The sequence below is a fragment of the Nyctereutes procyonoides genome, unplaced genomic scaffold (assembly GCF_905146905.1).
Source record: "Nyctereutes procyonoides isolate TBG_1078 unplaced genomic scaffold, NYPRO_anot_genome, whole genome shotgun sequence".
In the NCBI taxonomy this organism is placed as follows: domain Eukaryota; kingdom Metazoa; phylum Chordata; class Mammalia; order Carnivora; family Canidae; genus Nyctereutes; species Nyctereutes procyonoides.
The window spans coordinates 2,740,106-2,760,096 of record NW_026575037.1 but is presented as its reverse complement, the minus strand read 5'-3'; the positions used below and the strand labels follow the sequence as shown (position 1 = coordinate 2,760,096).

Genomic DNA, 19,991 nt, shown 5'->3' with positions numbered 1-19,991 from the left:
AGAAACCAATGGTAAGGACAGAGCCTAAGACTTTCATGGAGGCAGAGGCTCCCCTAACAGAAGCCAAAGGTTGAACCTGTGCTTTGACCAGAACCAGCCAACAGAGTCTATTTCTGTCTTCTCTTCTGGAAAAGAAAGACTTGGATAGTTGGGGAATGCCAAAACATTTTTGAAAAAGAAATCTACCGGGGATCCCTGGGTGGCTCAGTGGTTTAGCGCCTGCCTTCAGCTGGGGCGTGATCCTGGAGTCCCAGGATCGAGTCCCGTGTCAGGTTCCCTGCATGGAGCCTGCTTCTCCCTCTGCCTCTCTCTCTGCCTCTCTCTCTGTGTCTCTCATGAAGAAATAAATAAAATATTTAAAAAAAGAAATCTACTGAAAAAGAAAAAAAAAGGTTCAAAATCTCTTAAATACTTTTAAATAAATTCACGATAGAATCCCATGCAGTGTTAAAATATAAGTGAAAAATATCTAACGATCAAAGAAATGCTTCAGCCACTTCATAGAGAGAAAAAAAAAGACAAGTAACTAGAAAGTCTCGTTTTCATAACAAATAACATGAATAGCAGGCAGTGGGTGATTTTTATTGTTGTCTTTGTACTTTCAAAGTGTTTCTAAGTTTTCAACAATAAATACAGAATACGTGTTTAAAATGTCTAAAAAAATTAAAAGCCATTCAATTCCATTGAAAAGGATAAAAAGCCAACGTTGAAGCTTTTTCTTAAAATCACTCCTTTTAGAAGCTCATATTCTACCCGAAACCAGGCTGGATCTTCATTTTTGGCTAAGATACTATGTAACCCCTCAAGGGGTGGTCTTGCCAGGAACTCCTTCCCAGACATTCCTGAAAAGACACTGTCCATACTCGTAGGGGCACACGGCTCTCCATCAGTCTGTCTGTCCCCTCAATCTGTGGACGTTCTGACCCCCCACAGAAGTGCCCTAACAGCAGGCACTCATACATGTGTGTGTGTGTCTACGGACAAACAGCCAGGGCCCCCTCAGCTGAATGTTTCATCTTAGAGCTGGAGCAACCCAAACTCTAGCAGGGGCAAGAGAGTCTTTTATTACTCCTTCTCGTGCAAACAACTTACATACTTGTCGAAAACTAGAATCATATATAAAAAGAAAGTCTCACAAACTTTTCCAATCTCCTCCTCCTGGCCGGGAACCAGCCGCAGCACCCGGCTCCGTTCCATCACACGCGGTTCACAGAGCAGGCTGCTTAGGCCGGGAAGCGATTTGCCTCCCTCGCGCCGAACCCTTTCACAGGGGCCCACGGGGTCGCTCCTCCAGCCCCTACTCCTGAATCACGTGTCCGAGTCCTCCGGAAACTCCTTGCGGGACTCCAAGGTACAGTCCCCTCAGCCATTACTTAGTCATTTAGCACAAGTGACAATGTCGCAGCTACCGGGTTTTCAGGTGACAGTGACACACACTTGCCGGGGAGTTAAAATAACCTACAGGCGAAGTACACATGAAAAGTACTTTGTTCCGAGTCCTTTAAAGATGCACCAGGTGGCTACTTCACTGTTGCTGGGAGATAAACGCCTGGTGGGTGACAGCATCTGAGGAAGAGACGTGAGCTCAGCTGACGTGCTGACTGGAAACGTGCCGTTACCACGCCTGTGGCACCTGGAACCCTTCCTTATGGACACGCGGCCGAGGGGGTGCAGGGTGGGCAGGGAAGATCTGGGAGATACTGGGGGTGTGGGGGTCTAAGCATCCCTCAAAAGCAAACTCGCCTATGGGAGCGCCCCTACTGCCTTGGCTTTAGCAAGAAGCTTCGGTTGGGTGTGTGCACAGCAAGCAGCACGGTGGGAGTGTGACTCCGGCTCTGCGCTCACAGACACGTGGGAAAGCAAGCTGTGAGGCCGAAAATGCAGTATCGTCCTCCAAAGTCCGAACCTGGGGCGGGAGGCGTGCTCAGCCGTCCTCCCTGGCCCTGAGCCGGCAGCCGGGCGCCGCTGCCCACCCCGGGGTGGGGGGTCCTGCGAGGGAAGCTGCCCCCACTTGCTAAGGGTTCGAGTGAGGATTCTTACCGGGTTGGCTTTTGCAGCCTTTCCCGGAGGAGCCAAAACTGACCCCTGCACTTCCCCCACCGAACTGACTGATGCAAGAAAAAGTTCACCTTTCTACTAGAACAGAGAAGAAAGTTCCATCTGGATGGGCTTAGCCTCACTCTGAAAGGTCAGCCCGCCAGCCTGTGCGTGCAGAGGCAGCCGCGTGCCACGGTTTGCACACGCAGGTGTGCCCGGCTGCTCCGAGCCTGCCAACACCAGGCAGCCGGCCTCCGACCCTCTCCGAAAGGACCGCAGGAGACGCTGCTTCCATCGCCCCCGAGGCGCCCACTGCGCCGGGCCAAACACCCCTCATGTCACACAGCCGACAGCCCTGGACGAAGAGCAGACCACACCTTTCCCCAGAGTCCCTCCCGCTGGCACAGGAGCTGCGCGCCCCGAGAGCTGGGTTAGTAACTTTTGGGAGGAGGATACTGCATTTTTTTTCAGACAGACAGACGCCGGTATCACAGACAGACACAGATGAATAACTTACCTCCTCAAAAGTCATAGACCAACTACCGTTTTCAATCATAGGTACAAAGACAATTGAAAAAAAAAAACAAAACAAAACAGAATATCCAATGAAATCGCACACCTACTAATACAGTTATGAAACAATAACCAAAGCAGACGCTTGTTACTGCTGTTTTGCTATTTGGTTTTTCCTGGAGTGTCATTCACTCTTAAGTCCTCTCCATGTCGGCAAACAGTCTCTGGAAGAAAGTATACTTGAGGCAGCCAGGGAGCAAGTCTCAACTCAGGAAGACTAGTTAACACTTAAACTCCTCCCTCTCCACACTGCCCTTTGCAGTCTGCGTGGCTGATGGAAATGCTGTACGTGAACTATTGGCAACTACGGTGTGAGCTGTTTACACTGTTGTTATGTCAGCTGGGGGGGAAGGGACTTCCTTATATGACGAGGTTGGAGATCTTGCAAAACAGTTCGTTTTTAGGCAATAGAATGAAAATTGCTGGGCAGGGGAATGCTTCCAGCTGTCCTGTGCGTCTGAGGGCTGGAGTGTGGGTGAAGCAGTACAAGGGTTGACAAACGTCATTTACTCCATGATGAGAAACCAGAGAAATGTGAACTGGCATTCGGAAGAATATATGCCAAAAAGGAAAAAATGATGAGGGAGGAGGCAGCTTCAGAAACTCTAGCTCAGCCTTTGGGGTGTGTCATCTACAGCTATAATGAATTCTTGGCACATGGTTTTTTTTTTTTTAATTTTTTTATTTATGATAGTCACAGAGAGAGAGAGAGAGAGAGAGAGAGTCAGAGATACAGGCAGAGGGACAAGCAGGCTCCATGCACCGGGAGCCTGACGTGGGATTCGATCCCAGGTCTCCAGGATCGCGCCCTGGGCCAAAGGCAGGCGCCAAACCGCTGCGCCACCCAGGGATCCCTTGGCACATGGTTCTTAAAGACATTTAAGGGTCAGGAGAAAATGTTTTCCTAAAAGACTGTTTTATTAGCAACAACACACTCATCTGTCGCATATTTTCGTTTGGGTAATTCTTTTAAGAGAGTTGATAATTATCATCAAATTTCAGCAGTTTTCTGACATTCAAAGACAAATGCCTACAGATGAAATGTTTAAATGTCTACATTGTCTGAAAATGAAGATTTGAGAGAGAAAAATCTGGATATTTGAAATTACTTTAAGCTCTTCCTTTACCCAACATATCCAATTTTATCTTTCTGGTAGAAATTTTTAAAAATTTAAATGTCAAACTAAAAACAAACTCTTGTCAGTAATAACTAACTGGCAGTTGGCAAACCAGACTGCAGTTCTTCTAGCATTTAAAAAATAGTCTTAGATTATTCTCTAGCACAGGGGTCAACAAACTTTAAAAGTAAATGGCCAGACACTGAGTATTTTAGGCTTTGCAGACCATACGGTCTTTGTTGAGACTACTCAAACTCTGCCACTGTTGTGTAAAAGCAGTCCTAGGTGATGATAAGTAAACAATGGTTGTGGCTGTGTTCCAATAAAACTTTATTTACAAAAACAGGCAGTGCAACGATTTGTCCCACATGCCGTAGTTTGCAGGTCCCTGCTCTAGTATACAAATCAACTTTTAAGAAAGCAAACGGGTTACAGATAATGTCAAAACATGTTAGTGTGACATAATTTTCTCAGTAATACTACTTTAACAGGAAGCAAAACTTACAAAAAATGGAATAAACTTCTTGGAGAATTCTGAAGATCATCAATAAACTAACTTAGAAATTCTTAATATGCGTAACATGTACACCTCTCTCAAACGTTAAGTATAACTCAATCAGTGAACAGGCATCTTCAGAAACCACCGGCTCCTTAGCAAATTTGCTCAAGATTCCTCAATATTGCTGAGGCTTGCAATTTCCACCATCCTACAACAGTGAATGCTTTGGATTATTCATGCTCAAAAAGAGTGGCAGCCTTCTGAAGTCTATCACAAAGTTATCACAGGCAGATAGAAACCATGTTCTTGACTATTACAATTCATTAAAAGCACATTATTTCATAAACATAAATACTTCCAAAAACCAATGACAGTCTCCGTGATGAGGAAAATTAATAAAATGCAAGTTTCTTTTCATTGGTAGAAAAACACTTTTCAAAGATGGATTCACTTATCTTGACTTCCTGAGTATGGAAAGGCACCACACAGTAAGAAAAAACGGAAGTCCTTTTTTTTTTCCAGGTAAGAAGTTTAGCAAAATTTAAACTTCTTTCCCTTGACAAGTTAGAAACAAAATGTGATAACTGGTCTAAGTTATTTCATTAGCTATGGAAGGATGGCAAATAATACAAGTCCAATTAAGCTTTACTTCAAATATTTTTTATTGTTTTTGGTATGTCTAATTAAATAGCTTAATTTTATTTTTTTTTTTTTTTTTTTTTTTTTTTTTTTTTAAATTTTTATTTATTTATGATAATCACACAGAGGGAGAGAGAGGCAGAGACATAGGCAGAGGGAGAAGCAGGCTCCATGCACCGGGAGCCCGACGTGGGATTCGATCCCGGGTCTCCAGGATCGCGCCCTGGGCCAAAGGCAGGCGCCAAACCACTGCGCCACCCAGGGATCCCTAAATAGCTTAATTTTAAATTATGTGTAGGAACAACTAACTACTCTACAAAAATTAGTATGTAGAAGACAAACTTTTTGTAAACTTAGAGTAATTATTTCTTCCTGTTTGAATTACACTTTGATAAGAGAATTCCTATTTCTAGCCTCATGGAAGAAATTAAACATTCTAAATTTAATTATACTAAACATTGATAAGATACTTCAATTAGAAATGATGTATAATGCTGTCTGTGTCACAAACTCAAGAGAGTTTAAGCATTCCTGATTCTTTCTAGGATTTGCCCATCTAGAACAGGTAATAACATAATCTTCATTATGCTTTGGAAGACTCACTAAATTAATTTAATTAGGTGTGCTTTTTAAGGCTTACCCCACATCTGTGCAAATAGGTTTGTTTTTTTTTTTTTAAGATTTTATTTATTTCTTCATGAGAGACACAGAGAGAGAGGCAGAGACACAGGCAGAGGGCAAAGCAGGCTCCCTGCAGGGAGCCCGATTCAGGACTCCACCCCAGGACCCTGGGATCACACCCTGAGCCTAAGGCAGACGCACAACCACTGAGCCACCCAGGGATCCCCCTTCCCAAGTAATTCTTAAGAATTTAGACAACTGGCTTCCCAGTCCAAGATCTATAAATTATAAAGTGCTCATTCCAGGAACATAGATCTTATTCTTGACAGGATTAAATTTAGAAGAGGCTAAAAGGTATTTCTTAGAACACTCTCCTACTTTAAGGTAATTATAATTAGCTTCTTAAACTGGATGTTGAATATCTGAAAGAACAAATCTATTGATGGCTGAAAACCATGTTGTCAACTGTCACCTTGAAAATGTAATTATAATTTGAGGACCATAACTTCACCAAGTGTATCGCCAATATAAATATCTAAATGTTATTAAAAGGGTATAGAAATATTAGTTACATGTATTAACAAGCTATTATGATAACACAAAATATAAATATAATAGCCACCTGGGTGGCTCAGCGATTGGGCGTTTGCCTTCCACTTGGGGCATGATCCTGGGATTCGGGAGCAAGGGGCTCCCAGTGGGAGGCCTGCTTCTCCCTCTGCCTCTGTCTCTGCCTCTCTGTGTGTCTCGTGAATAAATAAATAAATTAAACTTTAATAATAATAATAATAATACAAAAGAAAGAGTTATAGAGAATATCATAAGTTAAAAGTAGTATCTGCTTTCAGAATAAAAAAAAAAGTTTAATTCTAGTTTGGTCTCTCAGTAAAATGTGCACACACTGAAAGTCTTGCGTGTGATAAGTACTCTTTAAAAAATAATATGCACTAAAAAAAAAAATAATATGCACTGCACTGCTTATACATATCTACTTTGATACGAAAAGGATTTAAGAAACAGTATGAAGTTCAGTCCCAGACTGATTTTAAATATGCAATTTTAGTCTTTCGTTTCCTTCTCTTCTGTTTTTAAAGCACTCTTCCCAGATTTTATTTGTAATGATGGCAACTAAGAAAATTACAATGATAGTATAAGCAGTAGGAGGGCTTCATTTTAAATCCTTAAAAATATTTTATGGGATCCCTGGGTGGTGCAGCGGTTTAGTGCCTGCCTTTGGCCCAGGGCGCGATCCTGGAGACCCGGGATTGAATCCCATGTCGGGCTCCCGGTGCATGGAGCCTGCTTCTCCCTCTGCCTGTGTCTCTGCCTCTCTCTCTCTCTGTGACTATCATAAATAAATTAAAAAAAAATTTTTTTTAAAAATTTATAATGACTGCTTCAGGCCTTTCTAAAGCAGCATGCTATGTAAGCTATATTAAAATTAATTTTATTGAGGGGTGGTGGTGGTGGAAATCAGCTTCAAACCTTATTCTGTGAGTAGTTTATGGGTTAATGGTTACCTACCACAGCAGTATGTGGGATCTTACTGACAGTCCTTTAGCCAGTTCTATGAACACAGGGAGAAACATACTGATGTCGGATTATCGGGCAACAATGCTTGGGAGATATATGGAGAAGATAAGCGAGGGACTGGGAGTACAGATTCATGTGAGGGGATATTACTTTAGTAATATCGAGGTACTTGGAGGCAGTAGGTCTAATAAGGCTAATAACAACCAATTACTGAACACCAACTATGTGCTAGGTACTACCACACAACATCCCTCATCTTTGCAAAAGTCCTTCAAGGAAATGTGTATGCTACTACGTGTTTCACAGATGAGGAAGAGGTTCAATAACTAGCCAAGATGCTGAACAATGGGATAGGTATTAAAACCCCTCAATGTGGATAACAAATCCTGTGTTTTTTTTTCTTGGAAAGCCAGTATTTGAACTCGGTTCTGACTACAAAATCCATGTACTCCTGCCATGCCCCTCTGGGAGCCTCCCATGTCACTCAGCCCACAACAGAGACAAGAGGTACTGTGGCTACAGCGGCCCTTGTTGATTTCTCTGACCACATAAAGGCAACTACAGTTACAAAAGTGGAAGTCTGCCCACTGTGGGTGATTAAATTAATAATTGCGCCCCAGTACTTTTTTTTGGCAGCATATTTTGGCATTGGTGGTGCTCAGTGTGAAAATTACAATACTCTGTTATCCCAGTGTTACTGACATGAAAAGGGAGGGAACCATCTGTAGGAATCTGAGGAATTAAAACATGTTCAAGAGAGACAATATGTCAGCTGGAAAACAGTAAGTTTGAAATCAGTGTTTCCCCAACATTGCTTCATGGGAATAGTGTTGCTAATTACCATTGAAGAGCTCTATCGATGAGAGGGGCCCAATTTTTAAAAAATACTACAACTAACTAAGATATTCAACTGAAATCAGCCTTGATTCTGGGACTGTACTATAATGAGATGTCACTGTTACTCAGATTTGTGGAAATAAATGTTGCGACAAACACCATTACTGTGCTCCATTAACCTTTGTGGGTTTTATTTTTCCTTCCAAATGAGTTTGTATTTTTGACAGTTGCTACAGACAGAGGAAAGTCTGAAACATTCTTGTGCCAAGCTGGGAACAATTCACCTTCTAAAAGTCTTTGTGGATGTGACCATGCACAGCTAACACAGTACTGTGCCACTTGTTTTCTCATTTTTGAAAGTAGTCGATAGCCACTTTCTCTCTTTCTTTTTCCCTCTCTTTCTCTCAGCTTCTTATGAAGATTCCAAGTATAAATGCAACAGGTGGAGTTACCTACAAATATACAAACTGAAAGAAAAGAAATATTATGGTTGGCTACTCAAGAGTTTCCTGAAATGAAAACATACCTGGACATTTATCATGGCCAGAGTGCATCTAAATCAAGAAGGAACAGAGGGAGGGGAACTTGCCACTACTCCTACTTTAGGGAAGAAGGCACTCTGCTCTCATGGGTGACCCAGGCCTCTCATACCTTGTATCTATCCATTGGGTCTTCCTGCTGCAGCTGACTCTCTCGCATTGTCTGGTATTCTTTCTCATATTTCTTCAGTTTCTTGGTTGGTACCTACAGGGATTAGAAGAAAAGCATGTTAGATAAGGACATGATGTAGGAAAACATTTCCTTTAAAAAAAAAAAAAGAAAAAAAAAGATTTCATTTATTTATTCATGAGAGACACACACACACAGAGGCAGAGACACCGGCAGAGGGAGAAGGAAGCTCCTTGCAAGAAGCCCGATGTGGGACTTGATTCTGGGATGCCAGGATCACACCCTGGGCTGAAGGCAAGTGCTAAACCACTGAGCCACCCAGGCACCCCAGGAAAACATTTCCTGGTATGTTTCCTAATTTAAGTCTCTGGTATTCTAATGGCACACACCCAACTCAAAGTAGGGGCGGAGGGGGGGCAGTATAGATCCAAGAGCATAGGTCTGGAAACATTTTCTGTCAAGGCCTCGATAGTACATTTTAGGCTGGGCCACATGGTCTAGGTCACAACCACTCCACTCTGTTGTCATTGCAGAAACACTGCTGTAAGTAATACATAAGCAAGCGAGAGTGGCTGTGTTGTAAATAAACTAAACTTTATTTGCAAATGTCCATTTCTGTTCTGCAACATTGTTATGTCATAACTGTTCCTTGTAAATGTATTTGCCAGTGGTTAATTCTAACCACTTTTTGGTAAAATTCATTTGTAGCCTCTACCATGTTGAAAAGGAAAATTATTTTATAAAAATAAAAAAAGTGAGTAACATGAAATATTTCTAAATAGTTAATATATTGCATCAGGGAGAATAAGGTCTGTCACTGAAAACTCCCAATAAATAACAGAATCGTTGTGCTGTATGAGATAATAGAAAATCATCTAAACAACTCATCTATTTCTTACTAAATTGTGTCATCTTTCAAAGACAGTAGTCTACTGTTTTCTGAAAAAAGACTAGGACTTATAATACTAAAAATAATCACATAAGCATAACACAGAATACAGGTCATTTTATTTGGCCCTAGATAGACCAGGGTCTGAATGCCTATTTTTTCTTTTATTATTAATTATGAAACCTCTTAGCAATCAGTATTTAACTTCTCTTAGCCTGAGTTTTGTCATCTATATAGCAGCAGGCAAACAAATTTCTGCTTCGTAACGGCTGTCAGGAAAATTAAACGCTGTAATGCAGGCCAAGTATCTAAAATATTACCTGGTTCCTGGAAATTTTTTTAAGGTATTCAATAAAATTAATATGCTTTCATCTATGTTCCATATAACAGATTAAGCCTACTTTTAGGCCTTCCTTGGCCAATCAAAATTATATAATTCCTTTCAACATCAAAATCTTTAATGTTCAGGTGCTAGAATAAGTGACTTGAAACAAGGGAAAAAATTATCTAATTTTAAAAAAGACAACAGATGTGTTATTTTGCTGGATTCTCAGGGACTGGAAGGCGAAGATGATGTGTTGATGATGCTCCTTAGTAACTGTCGTCACGATAAGTCGTTGGCCCACAGGAGGCTCACAGCAGATGGTTTCTTGTCGAGTTCAAGATACGGTATTTAGAAAACATGCAATATATGTTAGAATCTGGCCAGAGAGCTTGTTAAATAAAAAGCAAAGATGCCATGGGTCTTGCCCCTCTGTATTCTAATCCCTCTGCTCTTACATCCAGGAGCACTCCCAAGTACTGGAATTACCTGTTTCTCACCACAACTGGGAGGTTTCACAAACTCAGTCCAAACTTGAGACAGTAAAAATCATTCAACAACCACAGAGTGACAATATCCTCCTGGCTGATGGGGGGAGTTTCCCCAGTGAAACAAGAAGTTAAGGACATTTTTCAGGGTGGAACTGAATTGCAAAACCACTGCTGAATACTGTCATGAGAAACTCATTTTTTCTTACTTCATCTCCAGAGACCTTCGAGAGTACACCGTGCTGAGCCAGAATGCAAACAGCAGGGAAGCACCAACTCCTGACTTTTGGCCTCAAGATGATCAGATAAACCAGGAAAATATACCTGATCATGTACCAACAAAACAGCAGCAACAACATTATTTCTTCTAGACTTTATTTTTTTTTAATTCTTAAAAAATATTTTATTTATTTATTTGTGAGAGACAGAGCATAAGCAGGGGGAGCAACAGAGGGAGAGGGAGAAGAAGGCTCCCCGCTGAGCAGGGGGCTCAAGGGCTCAAGCCCCAGACCTGGGATCATAACCTGAGCTGAAGGCAGACGCTTAACCGACTGAGCCACCCTGGTGCCCCCTCCTCTGAGCTTTAATAGGGGGCCTCAATTTCCTCTAGCTGCTTTTTTTTCTGTATGTATTACTATACTCCAAAAACCAAAAGACTCTTAAGATGAAGTAGCAAGTCCTTGGCACAGAAGTAGCCCTGGAGCTGAGGAAAAGGGGAAGAAGTCTCAGTTTTCAGCAGGGACAGGTGTTTCTAAGGCATCCTAGGAGCAGGATCAAGGGAGAGTGGGATGGGGGGGGGGCTCCTCCTGCAGCCATTTACCCACAAGATGGGAAGTACGTCCGTATTTCTGCACCTGAACACGGGAACTAGTGGGGACCAGTCTGAACATCAGTCCCATGTGGAAGTATTTTCTACATGGTTTCTAAAATGGATCTATTCACCTACCAATGGCTGGATTACACATTGTAGGCTTGCTTCTAGAGAATATCTTCTAAAATCATATTTTTAAAATTCAAAGTATTATAGAATTTTTTTTCATGTAAAAAGTGTCCTTTTAAAAGTCAATCTTGCTACTTATGTTAAGAGGTTCATTTTAATGTGAAATTTTAAAAGAATGCATTAAACACCCTCAATAAGCTAATCCTTTCCCATCTGGCTGAGATTCTAGGATGTTTGGCTTCATCTTGTTCAGGGAAACAGAGCAGGTTCCCAGAACAATATGTTGCTAGGAAACCTTCCAAGCTTATTTATCTTGTGCTGTGGGGTGATATTGAGCATCCACCTGTGATTGGCACAAAGTGAAAGGGGGGGAGGGGGGAAGGAGAAAGGTGAGCTGATATGAAACTGCTATTTATGAGATAATCAAAGAACATAGACTATCACAGTTTTTAAAACTGTATTTCAGGACAAAATTGATTTTATTTTGGGGAATGTATTATTGAGCTTAAAATTTTTCTTAGCACAGAAAGGAATAAAATACTTCTTTAATATGTAGTTTTAATTAAAAGAACAGAAAGTCATTAAGAATTACTAGAATTGAAACAACTTATTATCTCAAAGTACTACAGACATCTCTCCCCTTAAGTTAAACATTTTTAATAGAAGTGTGCACTTGGAAAATCACCAATCCTTTCAAATGTTGACCTAATTTGGGAGACTTCTTCCACCCACCATCCATCTTCTACCTGTCCAATACCCCCTATTTGACTAAATTCAGCAAACGTCCTCAAAGAATCCATAATCGTTTGATATATTATATGGTATTTTGGTTATTTCACAATATGCTTAACCCTGACATTTGAATTCATAATATAACCATTTATGTAGGACCTTTGGAGACCGTCTGTCTGGTACAATTCCTGTCTTCAGGATGAGGAAAGTGAACCCACATGCTAAGAACATTGGACTGAGCCAGCTGGTTGTGGCAGAATGATCTGGAATATGGGTGGGACCACTGTTTCTCTGGCTTGTACTCTGGGCTGTCAGGACCTGTGTATTTCCCAATATTCTTTAAGTCATGTGAATGCTATTTTCATTATTTTTGCCATATCCAAATACTTTTTTTCGATGATTTTTTTCCTTATATCAATTGACTTTCTTACACAAATTTATTTTACAAGAAAAATATTTTGGAAGCAAGAGTCAATATACACAATTATGGTAGACTCCCCACCAAAGATGTCTGCATCCTAATGCCCAGAACATGCTAACTTCCAAGGCAAATTGTATTCTGTAGATGTGATTGAGGTTAAGGACATTGAGATGGGGAAGTGATCTTGGAATTCCTAGGTAGGCCCAATGAAATCCTACGAGTCATAAAAAGAGGAGACCTTTTCCAGACTTCAGTCAGAGGAGATGTGACTGTTGCAGAAAAGCCAAATAAATTTTATGTTGCTGACTTTGAAGACAGAGGAAGAAGGGAATGTGGGCAGCCTCTAGAATCTAAAAAAGACAAGGAGAGCCTTCCAGAAAGGAATGCAGCCATGCTGACACCTTGATTTTAGCCTAATGAAACCCATGTTAGACTTCTCACCGACAGAACTGTAAAATAATAAATTTATCAAAGTCTTTAAAGTCTCTAAATTTGGGCACCTTGGTGTCTCAGTGGTTGAGCGTCTGCCTTTGGCTCGGGTCCTGATCCTGGAGTCCTGGGGTAGAGTCTCACCTCAGGCTTCCTGGGGGGAGCCTGCTTCTCCCTCTCCCTATATGTCTCTGCCTCTCTGTATCTCTCATGAATAAATAAATAAAATATATTTTTTAAAAAGCCTCAAAATTTATAGTTTTGTGTTGTGGTAACAATAAGAAACTAGTCCAACAACATATTATAAATCATAACTATCAACTGAACTACCAAATGTTTACAAACAAAACTCATTGAAAGTCTTAAAGCTCTTGCTGAAAGAGTAACCTCATTTTACAACCAATCGCAAATTACGTCAATATAAAATAAACTGTATACTGTCAGTTCTTACGTTACAAATATCAGAATAGCAGTAAGCAGTAGATAAAAACAACTCCACCCCAGCCAATGTGTAGATTCATTGAGTCCCTTCCTGCCTTCTCCTCCTTACCACCAATGGCAACCAGTTGTGGCATTTCTTAAACTGTACTATTTTTGCTAAGGATCTGTACGATGCCTCCTGATATTTTCTCTTGCATTTTATCATATTCCATTTTTAAAATGCCTGTTCAGATCTAAAATGACTCCACGAGCAGCAGTTTGAAGGACATGACTAAATCAAGGGGGCTTTTTCATCTATTACACTGACACTCATCCTCACTGGGCTATAATACTAAATCACTGGGGAGGCTCTATTAACTCCTGTCCTGGTCACCAGTGCAGTCGCTTGCCATTTACTGATGAAAGTGGGTCCTATTCAGCCGTTAACAGGAAATACATAGAAAAGAGCTTTATGAACTTAAGGGCAAGGGGGCGGTGGGAGAGTACTCCACAGTGACCTTGGAAGGAGAAAGCGCAATAGTTGCTAATTTGCTTTATTTCTCTCACCTGTCATCATGCCATCATACCAGCCTCAGCTGGAGATGTGGGAGAGAAGACTGAAGAATATGCTCAACTTTCTTTTCCTATGCTCTCCCTCTTCTTTCTTTTCTGTTTTTTTCTTAAAGATTTTATTTATTTATTTGACAGAGAGAGTGCAAGGAGGGGGAGGAGCAAAAGTAAAGGGAAAGGCAGGTTCCCCCTGAGCAGAGAGCCCAGTGTGGGGCTCAATCCCAGGACCTCATGACCTGAACTGAAGGCTTAACCGACTGAGCCACCCAGGCACCCCTCTCTTCTTTTCATCTAAAGCATACATGTCTTGTTTTTACATATGACTCTGATTGAATGAAAATACGTTTGTGTATATACATAATTTTTGTTGTATATCAATTTTAGATTAACTTAACCATCTTTATCTCAATAGCGACACCTAGTTTTACTGCCTCACTTTTACTTTTATTACATTGAGTAGTCCTTGCTAATACTTGAATTTCATGTGTGTTAGTTATTTTTTTTTAATTTTTATTTATTTATGATAGTCACAGAGAGAGAGAGAGAGAGAGAGAGAGAAGAGAGAGAGAGAGAGAGGCAGAGACACAGGCAGAGGGAGAAGCAGGCTCCATGCACCGGGAGCCCGATGTGGGATTCGATCCCAGGCCTCCAGGATCGCGCCCTGGGCCAAAGGCAGGCGCCAAACCGCTGCGCCACCCAGGGATCCCCTGTGTTAGTTATTTTTAATAAAACATACTTCTTTTACATACATGATGTGGTTAGGATTCCTGATTATCATATGTGATTCTTTATACATGAAGGAGTTTAAGGTGCCTTTTCAAACAGCACAGATCCTAAACTCTGGATTGTAACTAATGGAATAATAGAACTAATTCTGAATTAACAAATGGGAAGCATGCCCATTCTATTAACAAGGGAAACGTATACACAGAAAGAGGGGAGTGGCACAGAGAGCTGAATAGATGTGTGCAGAATTTTCAACCTGGTCTGTACTCTGCAGCGTATACGGCAAGATTCTTGGCATATGTTGGTTTTATGGAAGAGTGCATCAACATTGTGAAAAGTGGATTCGAAATTAACTAGAGAAAAGAATCTAGGAGCGACTAGTGTTTCTCAAGGTAGGGGTATTACTGGCATTCTGGGTGGAATGATCTGGGGTTGCATTAGGGTCTACTTCCCATTTCTGAGTCCCTAGTATCCTTTGCCCATTTATGATGTCACCTACTAAATGTTGGTTGTGCCCTCCAGTCACCGTTATGGTTTGTATGCCCACACAACACAAATAGGGAGGGGAAGGCATTAAGGGATGAAGGGTAGACACTCGAGAAAAAGTGGGATTTGTGCTGAAAACCTCTGAGCTGTGCTGTCAGTACAGGCACTGGAGGTTTTCAGCACTGCATTCATATATTATGATGTCCTCTTCCTTCTGTTCTGTTTTGGATCAGCAGTAATTGGCACAAAGAGAAACACGAAGTGCCTGCATGTCAAAGAATTCCCTAACACTTCTAAGGCTATAATTTAGAAAATTATATATTTAAGCCTCTCAACAACTCTGCGAGGTATTATTTGGATTTTACAAATAAGAAAACCTCCTTGAAGAGAGGCAACTTTCCCAAGATCATACAGCTGGTAAACAGAGTCAGAAATGGGATCTAGGGCACCATCTCCCTCTAGCTTCTGTCCTCTTTGACCACTTTGCTCTACTGCCTGGGACCAATTAAGGCAAAGCTCCTGAGGAAGCCGACAACCTAGATGTAGTGCCAAATATACGTCTAATTACCATATAGTTTCATATGTGCAATAAAAGGCTATCAGTACATAAAGGTGCAAGAAGAAATTTGTTGGGGGATGGGGAGGAGCACCTCCATGAGGAGAATTTTCATTAAGACTGGTGTATATAAGCTTTCTTGCCCAATTAAAAAATCGCATTTCTCCTGTGCTAATTTTTTTTTAAATTTTTTTAAATTTTTATTTATTTATGATAGTCACACACAGAGAGAGAGAGAGGCAGAGACACAGGCAGAGGGAGAAGCAGGCTCCATGCACTGGGAGCCCGACGTGGGATTTGATCCCGGGTCTCCAGGATCGCGCCCTGGGCCAAAGGCAGTCGCCAAACCGCTGCGCCACCCAGGGATCCCTCCTGTGCTAAATTATAACAATGGGCTAGTCACTTGTCAGAGCTATTATTTAAAACTTGATGAGTCTGCTTCTCTGTTTCAAAAATAAAAGATACAAAAATATTTATTAATGGATGCAAATGCTGGCAAAGTAAATCACTATTAAAAAAAAAAAAAGGCTGCCAAGATCTATTTAAAATTTTCCTGATGGCCAGGAGTCTGAGTGCCCAAAAAATTAATAAGCCAAAGGTTCTAGAAATTATGTACTGTTCTTGCTCACTTCAAATAATTTTTTTTGCTTCAAATAATTTCTTAGGATGAATATAGATGATCCCATTTAATATATTAATCATTAGAGAAGAAACAGACAACTATGGTATGACGTTTCTTGGTGATCTGGGGTTGTAGGCTTCACTTAATCTTCTTCACAGTGTTCAGCAAAAGAAGTTACTCTGACTCTTTCTAAGCTTTTAGCACTAGAGGAGGCAGAACATAGTCAATGATATTTTACCCCATGAGATTAGGGGGGAAAAAACTTCAGAGACCATAAGAACCTATAAATGATGATTAATTGTATTCTTTTTTATTGAGGCATAGGTGACATATAACCTTATATTAGTTTCACGTGTATGATATGATTCAGTATTTGTATACATTGCAAAATGATCATCTCAAATAAGTCAAGTTAGAAAAAGTATTTTTCTAACTCATAAGATCTACTCTCTTAGCAAGTTTCAAATGTGCAATGCAGCATTATTAACTACAGCCACCATGCTGTACATTATTTCCCTAAGGACTTATTTATTTTATAACTTTAAGTTTGTACCCTGTGACCCCCTTTACCCATTTCACCCATCTTCTACCCCCCCACCTCTGGCAAGTTGTATTCTAGTAAGGAATGGTTTAAGGGCATGGGGACAAGGAAAGTACTTCTCTCTTGTAGGCTTATAGACATCAAATGACTAGGTGTTCTCTTCCTGAATTCATCTCATCTGGCATGTTCAGCTTTCCAATTACTCAAGCCTAATGGTGCACACACCCATGACAGGTTCCTGAACTCATTAATGAATAATTGTATGATGTGAGTCACTTTCCAATATTCATGGCTCACTCCTGAATGTGGTATGCTTATCAAAATATCTATGAAAGTTTATGAAATATCTATTTCAACTTTCTTTACCACATTCTAATATATGCTGTCTGTTCCTAATGCTGTAGCAAATTTAAGAAACTGTGGCATTTGGGATCCCTGGGTGGCGCAGCGGTTTAGCGCCTGCCTTTGGCCCAGGGCGCGATCCTGGAGACCCGGGATCAGATCCCACATCGGGCTCCCGGTGCATGGAGCCTGCTTCTCCCTCTGCCTGTGTCTCTGCCTCTCTCTCTCTCTGTGTGACTATCATAAATAAATAAAAATTAAAAAAAAAAGAAACTGTGGCATTTGATAGAAACTGCTTATCTGTTCATTTCTAATTCCTCATTTCCAGTCCTATGAATCTAATCTTGTATACTTTTCTTTTTTAGAACTCCTTGGTATTGTGCTTAAGCTTTCCTACCAATAAATAATATCTGGAGGTGGAGTAATTTCTTTACTATCTATATCTTGACAATTCCTATTTTACAATTTCCAGCCCAGGACTTCTACTGAGCTCAACCTACCTATCCACCTGTTAACCTGGTATCATCTTTTAGATATTTCACATAGGAGACATTTTAAATTTGGACTCATCACCCACTGCCTAACTCCAGCCAGTTCTCCCACTGTTCATTTTCTATCCAGATGCTCAAGTGAGAAATCCACAGGTGACCCCTACCCCCACTGAGGACCATGAAATCATTCATGTCTCCTTGCTTGTCTTCTTTTGAATCCTGTTGACCCCAACCAAATACAAGCCATAATCCCCTCCCATCACTGCAATAAGCTCCAAAATGATCTCTCTGTATCTGTCCTTGCTCTACTCCAAAACTTGTTTTCCATAGGGCAATGTTTTTTTCAGAATGCAAATCTCTTATCATTCCTCTTCCTAAATTTTTCAATTGCTTCCTGTTGCATTTAGGATAGAGAGAGAAACACTTGACATAACTCTGCTTGTCCTATAGGATCTGGTCTCTACTATTCCTCCCTCATTCTCTATGCCTCCATTTTGTAAAAATGGGGTTCACCCATCCCAAGAAGTATACGAAAGGATCCAAATAGATGCAAAAGGCAATTATCAGAATTTCTAGTTTTTAAAAATATTTTATTTATTTATTTGAGAGACAAAGAGTATAAGCACAAGGGGAAGGGGAAGGGCAGACAGAAAAGCAGACTCACCCCTGAGAAAGGAGCCTGATGCAGGGCTAGATCCCAGGACCCTGAGATCATGGCCTGAGCCAAAATCAAGAATTGGGTGCTTAACTCACTGAGCCACCTGGGTACCCCTCTAGTTCTATTTTTTAACCTTATATTTTTCAAATGTCTATTTTTTGTGTGTATTTTATTAAAGTATATATTAATGTATTTAAAAATGAAAGTACATATATTGGAAGTATGTGCTTAAATTGCTTTTACTGATAGGAATGCATAATGAAAAGAGTTTAGGGCTCACTAGGTTCTTTTTCTTTTTAAAGATTTATTTATTTATTCATGAGAGACATAGAGAGAGAGAGGTAGACACACAAGCAGAGAGAGAAGCAGGCTCCTTGCAGGGAGCCCGACGGAGGACTCAATCTGGGATCCCAGGATCACACCCTGGGCTGAAGGCAGATGCTCAACCGCTGAGCCACCCGGGCGTCCCAGGCTCACCAGGTTCTACCATAGCCATAGCCATCCTGGACTTCTTTTACTTCCTTCTGCACATATTCTGACTTATCTCAGGATGGGCGTGCTATTCCTTCTGCTGGGATGGAGTCAGCATATTCACCTCAGGATTCTAATTGAAAGGTCTAAGGTATGATCAGGCACCTCTAATTTTACAAAGCTTAGGCAATTCTGCTATACTGTATTGTCTGTTTAAAAACCACTGAATTAAAACATCAAGTGCTAAGGGAGTGGGGTGCAGGCTGAAGAGGCTTTTAATGGACTGGCCTAAGAATATAATCACCAGTTTCTAAGGGAATATCCATTCTGTGTTTCAAACAACCAACTTATAAATAAACTTTAGGGGAGAATAAATTTGTAAGATCAGGAAGGACTATTTTTAGTGTTCTAGAATATCTCAAGAATCTATTATATAAACAGTTTGGCTGTAAGGACACAAGTTGTAAAAAGGGAAAAATTGGGGTGCCTGGGTGGCTCAGTTGGTTAAGAGTCTGATTCTTGATCTCAGTTCAGGTCTTGATCTCAGGGTCGTGGGTTCAAGTTTCACGTTGGCCTCCACACCCAGTATGGAGCCTACTTTAAATAGATATCTAATCTATTATCTATTTAATAGATTAGATATCTATTAAAGATAGATAGATAGATAAGGAAAAATCATTTGCTTCAAGAATATTTAAGCAATTGAGTTTCTCTTCAATATTATATTTAGGGTAGCTTAGGGTTAAATAAGCTTGCATTTGAGGTTCTTCTCTGGCAAATACTAGCTACATAATTTTAGAAGCAAATCACTTAAACCTCTTACTCAGAGCTTTAATTATTTATTTTTTAAAATGGGGTTAACACAAATCACAACCACTGTGACCACCTCCTTTTATTGAGCACACAATGCATGCCATTGTACTAGGTTAAGCACTTAACATATTTTTTATTACTCAAGCCTCACAAAGTTGAGTTGGGTTTACTTTACCCATTCTATAAAATTATGTATACTGAGGAAGACAAAGTAACATGAAAAGGGACCATAATAGGGCAGCCCCAGTGGCTTAGCGGTTTACCGCCGCTGTAGGCCTGGGGTGTGGTCTTGGGAGACCTGGGATCAAGTCCCACATCGGGCTCCCTGAATGGAGCCTGCTTCTCCCTCTGCCTGCGTCTCTGCCTCTCTCTCTCTCTCTCTCTCTCTTTCTCTGTGTCTCTCAGGAATAAATAAATAAAATCTTAAAAAAAAAAAAAAAAAGGAAAAGGGACCATAATAATGACTGGCCCAACAGGCTTTCTGATATCAAAATCAATGGGTTACATGCCTGTCCTCTACACTGCCTGTCACCTGTCCAGCACACACA

The 19,991-nt window shown here is 40.7% G+C and overlaps 1 protein-coding gene across 11 annotated transcripts in view; it reads right to left on the bottom strand.

Annotated features, from left to right (window-relative positions):
• Positions 1-19,991, bottom strand: part of RABGAP1L (RAB GTPase activating protein 1 like) — a 720,977-nt gene that overhangs the window by 19,262 nt on the left and 681,724 nt on the right. For 7 of the 11 annotated variants that reach the window (XM_055319527.1, XM_055319525.1, XM_055319526.1 and 4 more), the window contains one exon: positions 8,509-8,601. In XM_055319527.1, the coding sequence (XP_055175502.1) occupies positions 8,509-8,601 (93 nt within the window). Of the gene's footprint in view, positions 1-1,140; positions 1,955-2,554; positions 3,276-6,849; positions 8,325-8,508; positions 8,602-19,991 lie in introns of those variants that run through there. The other 4 variants (XM_055319535.1, XM_055319528.1, XM_055319534.1 and 1 more) reach the window with 4 other exon arrangements.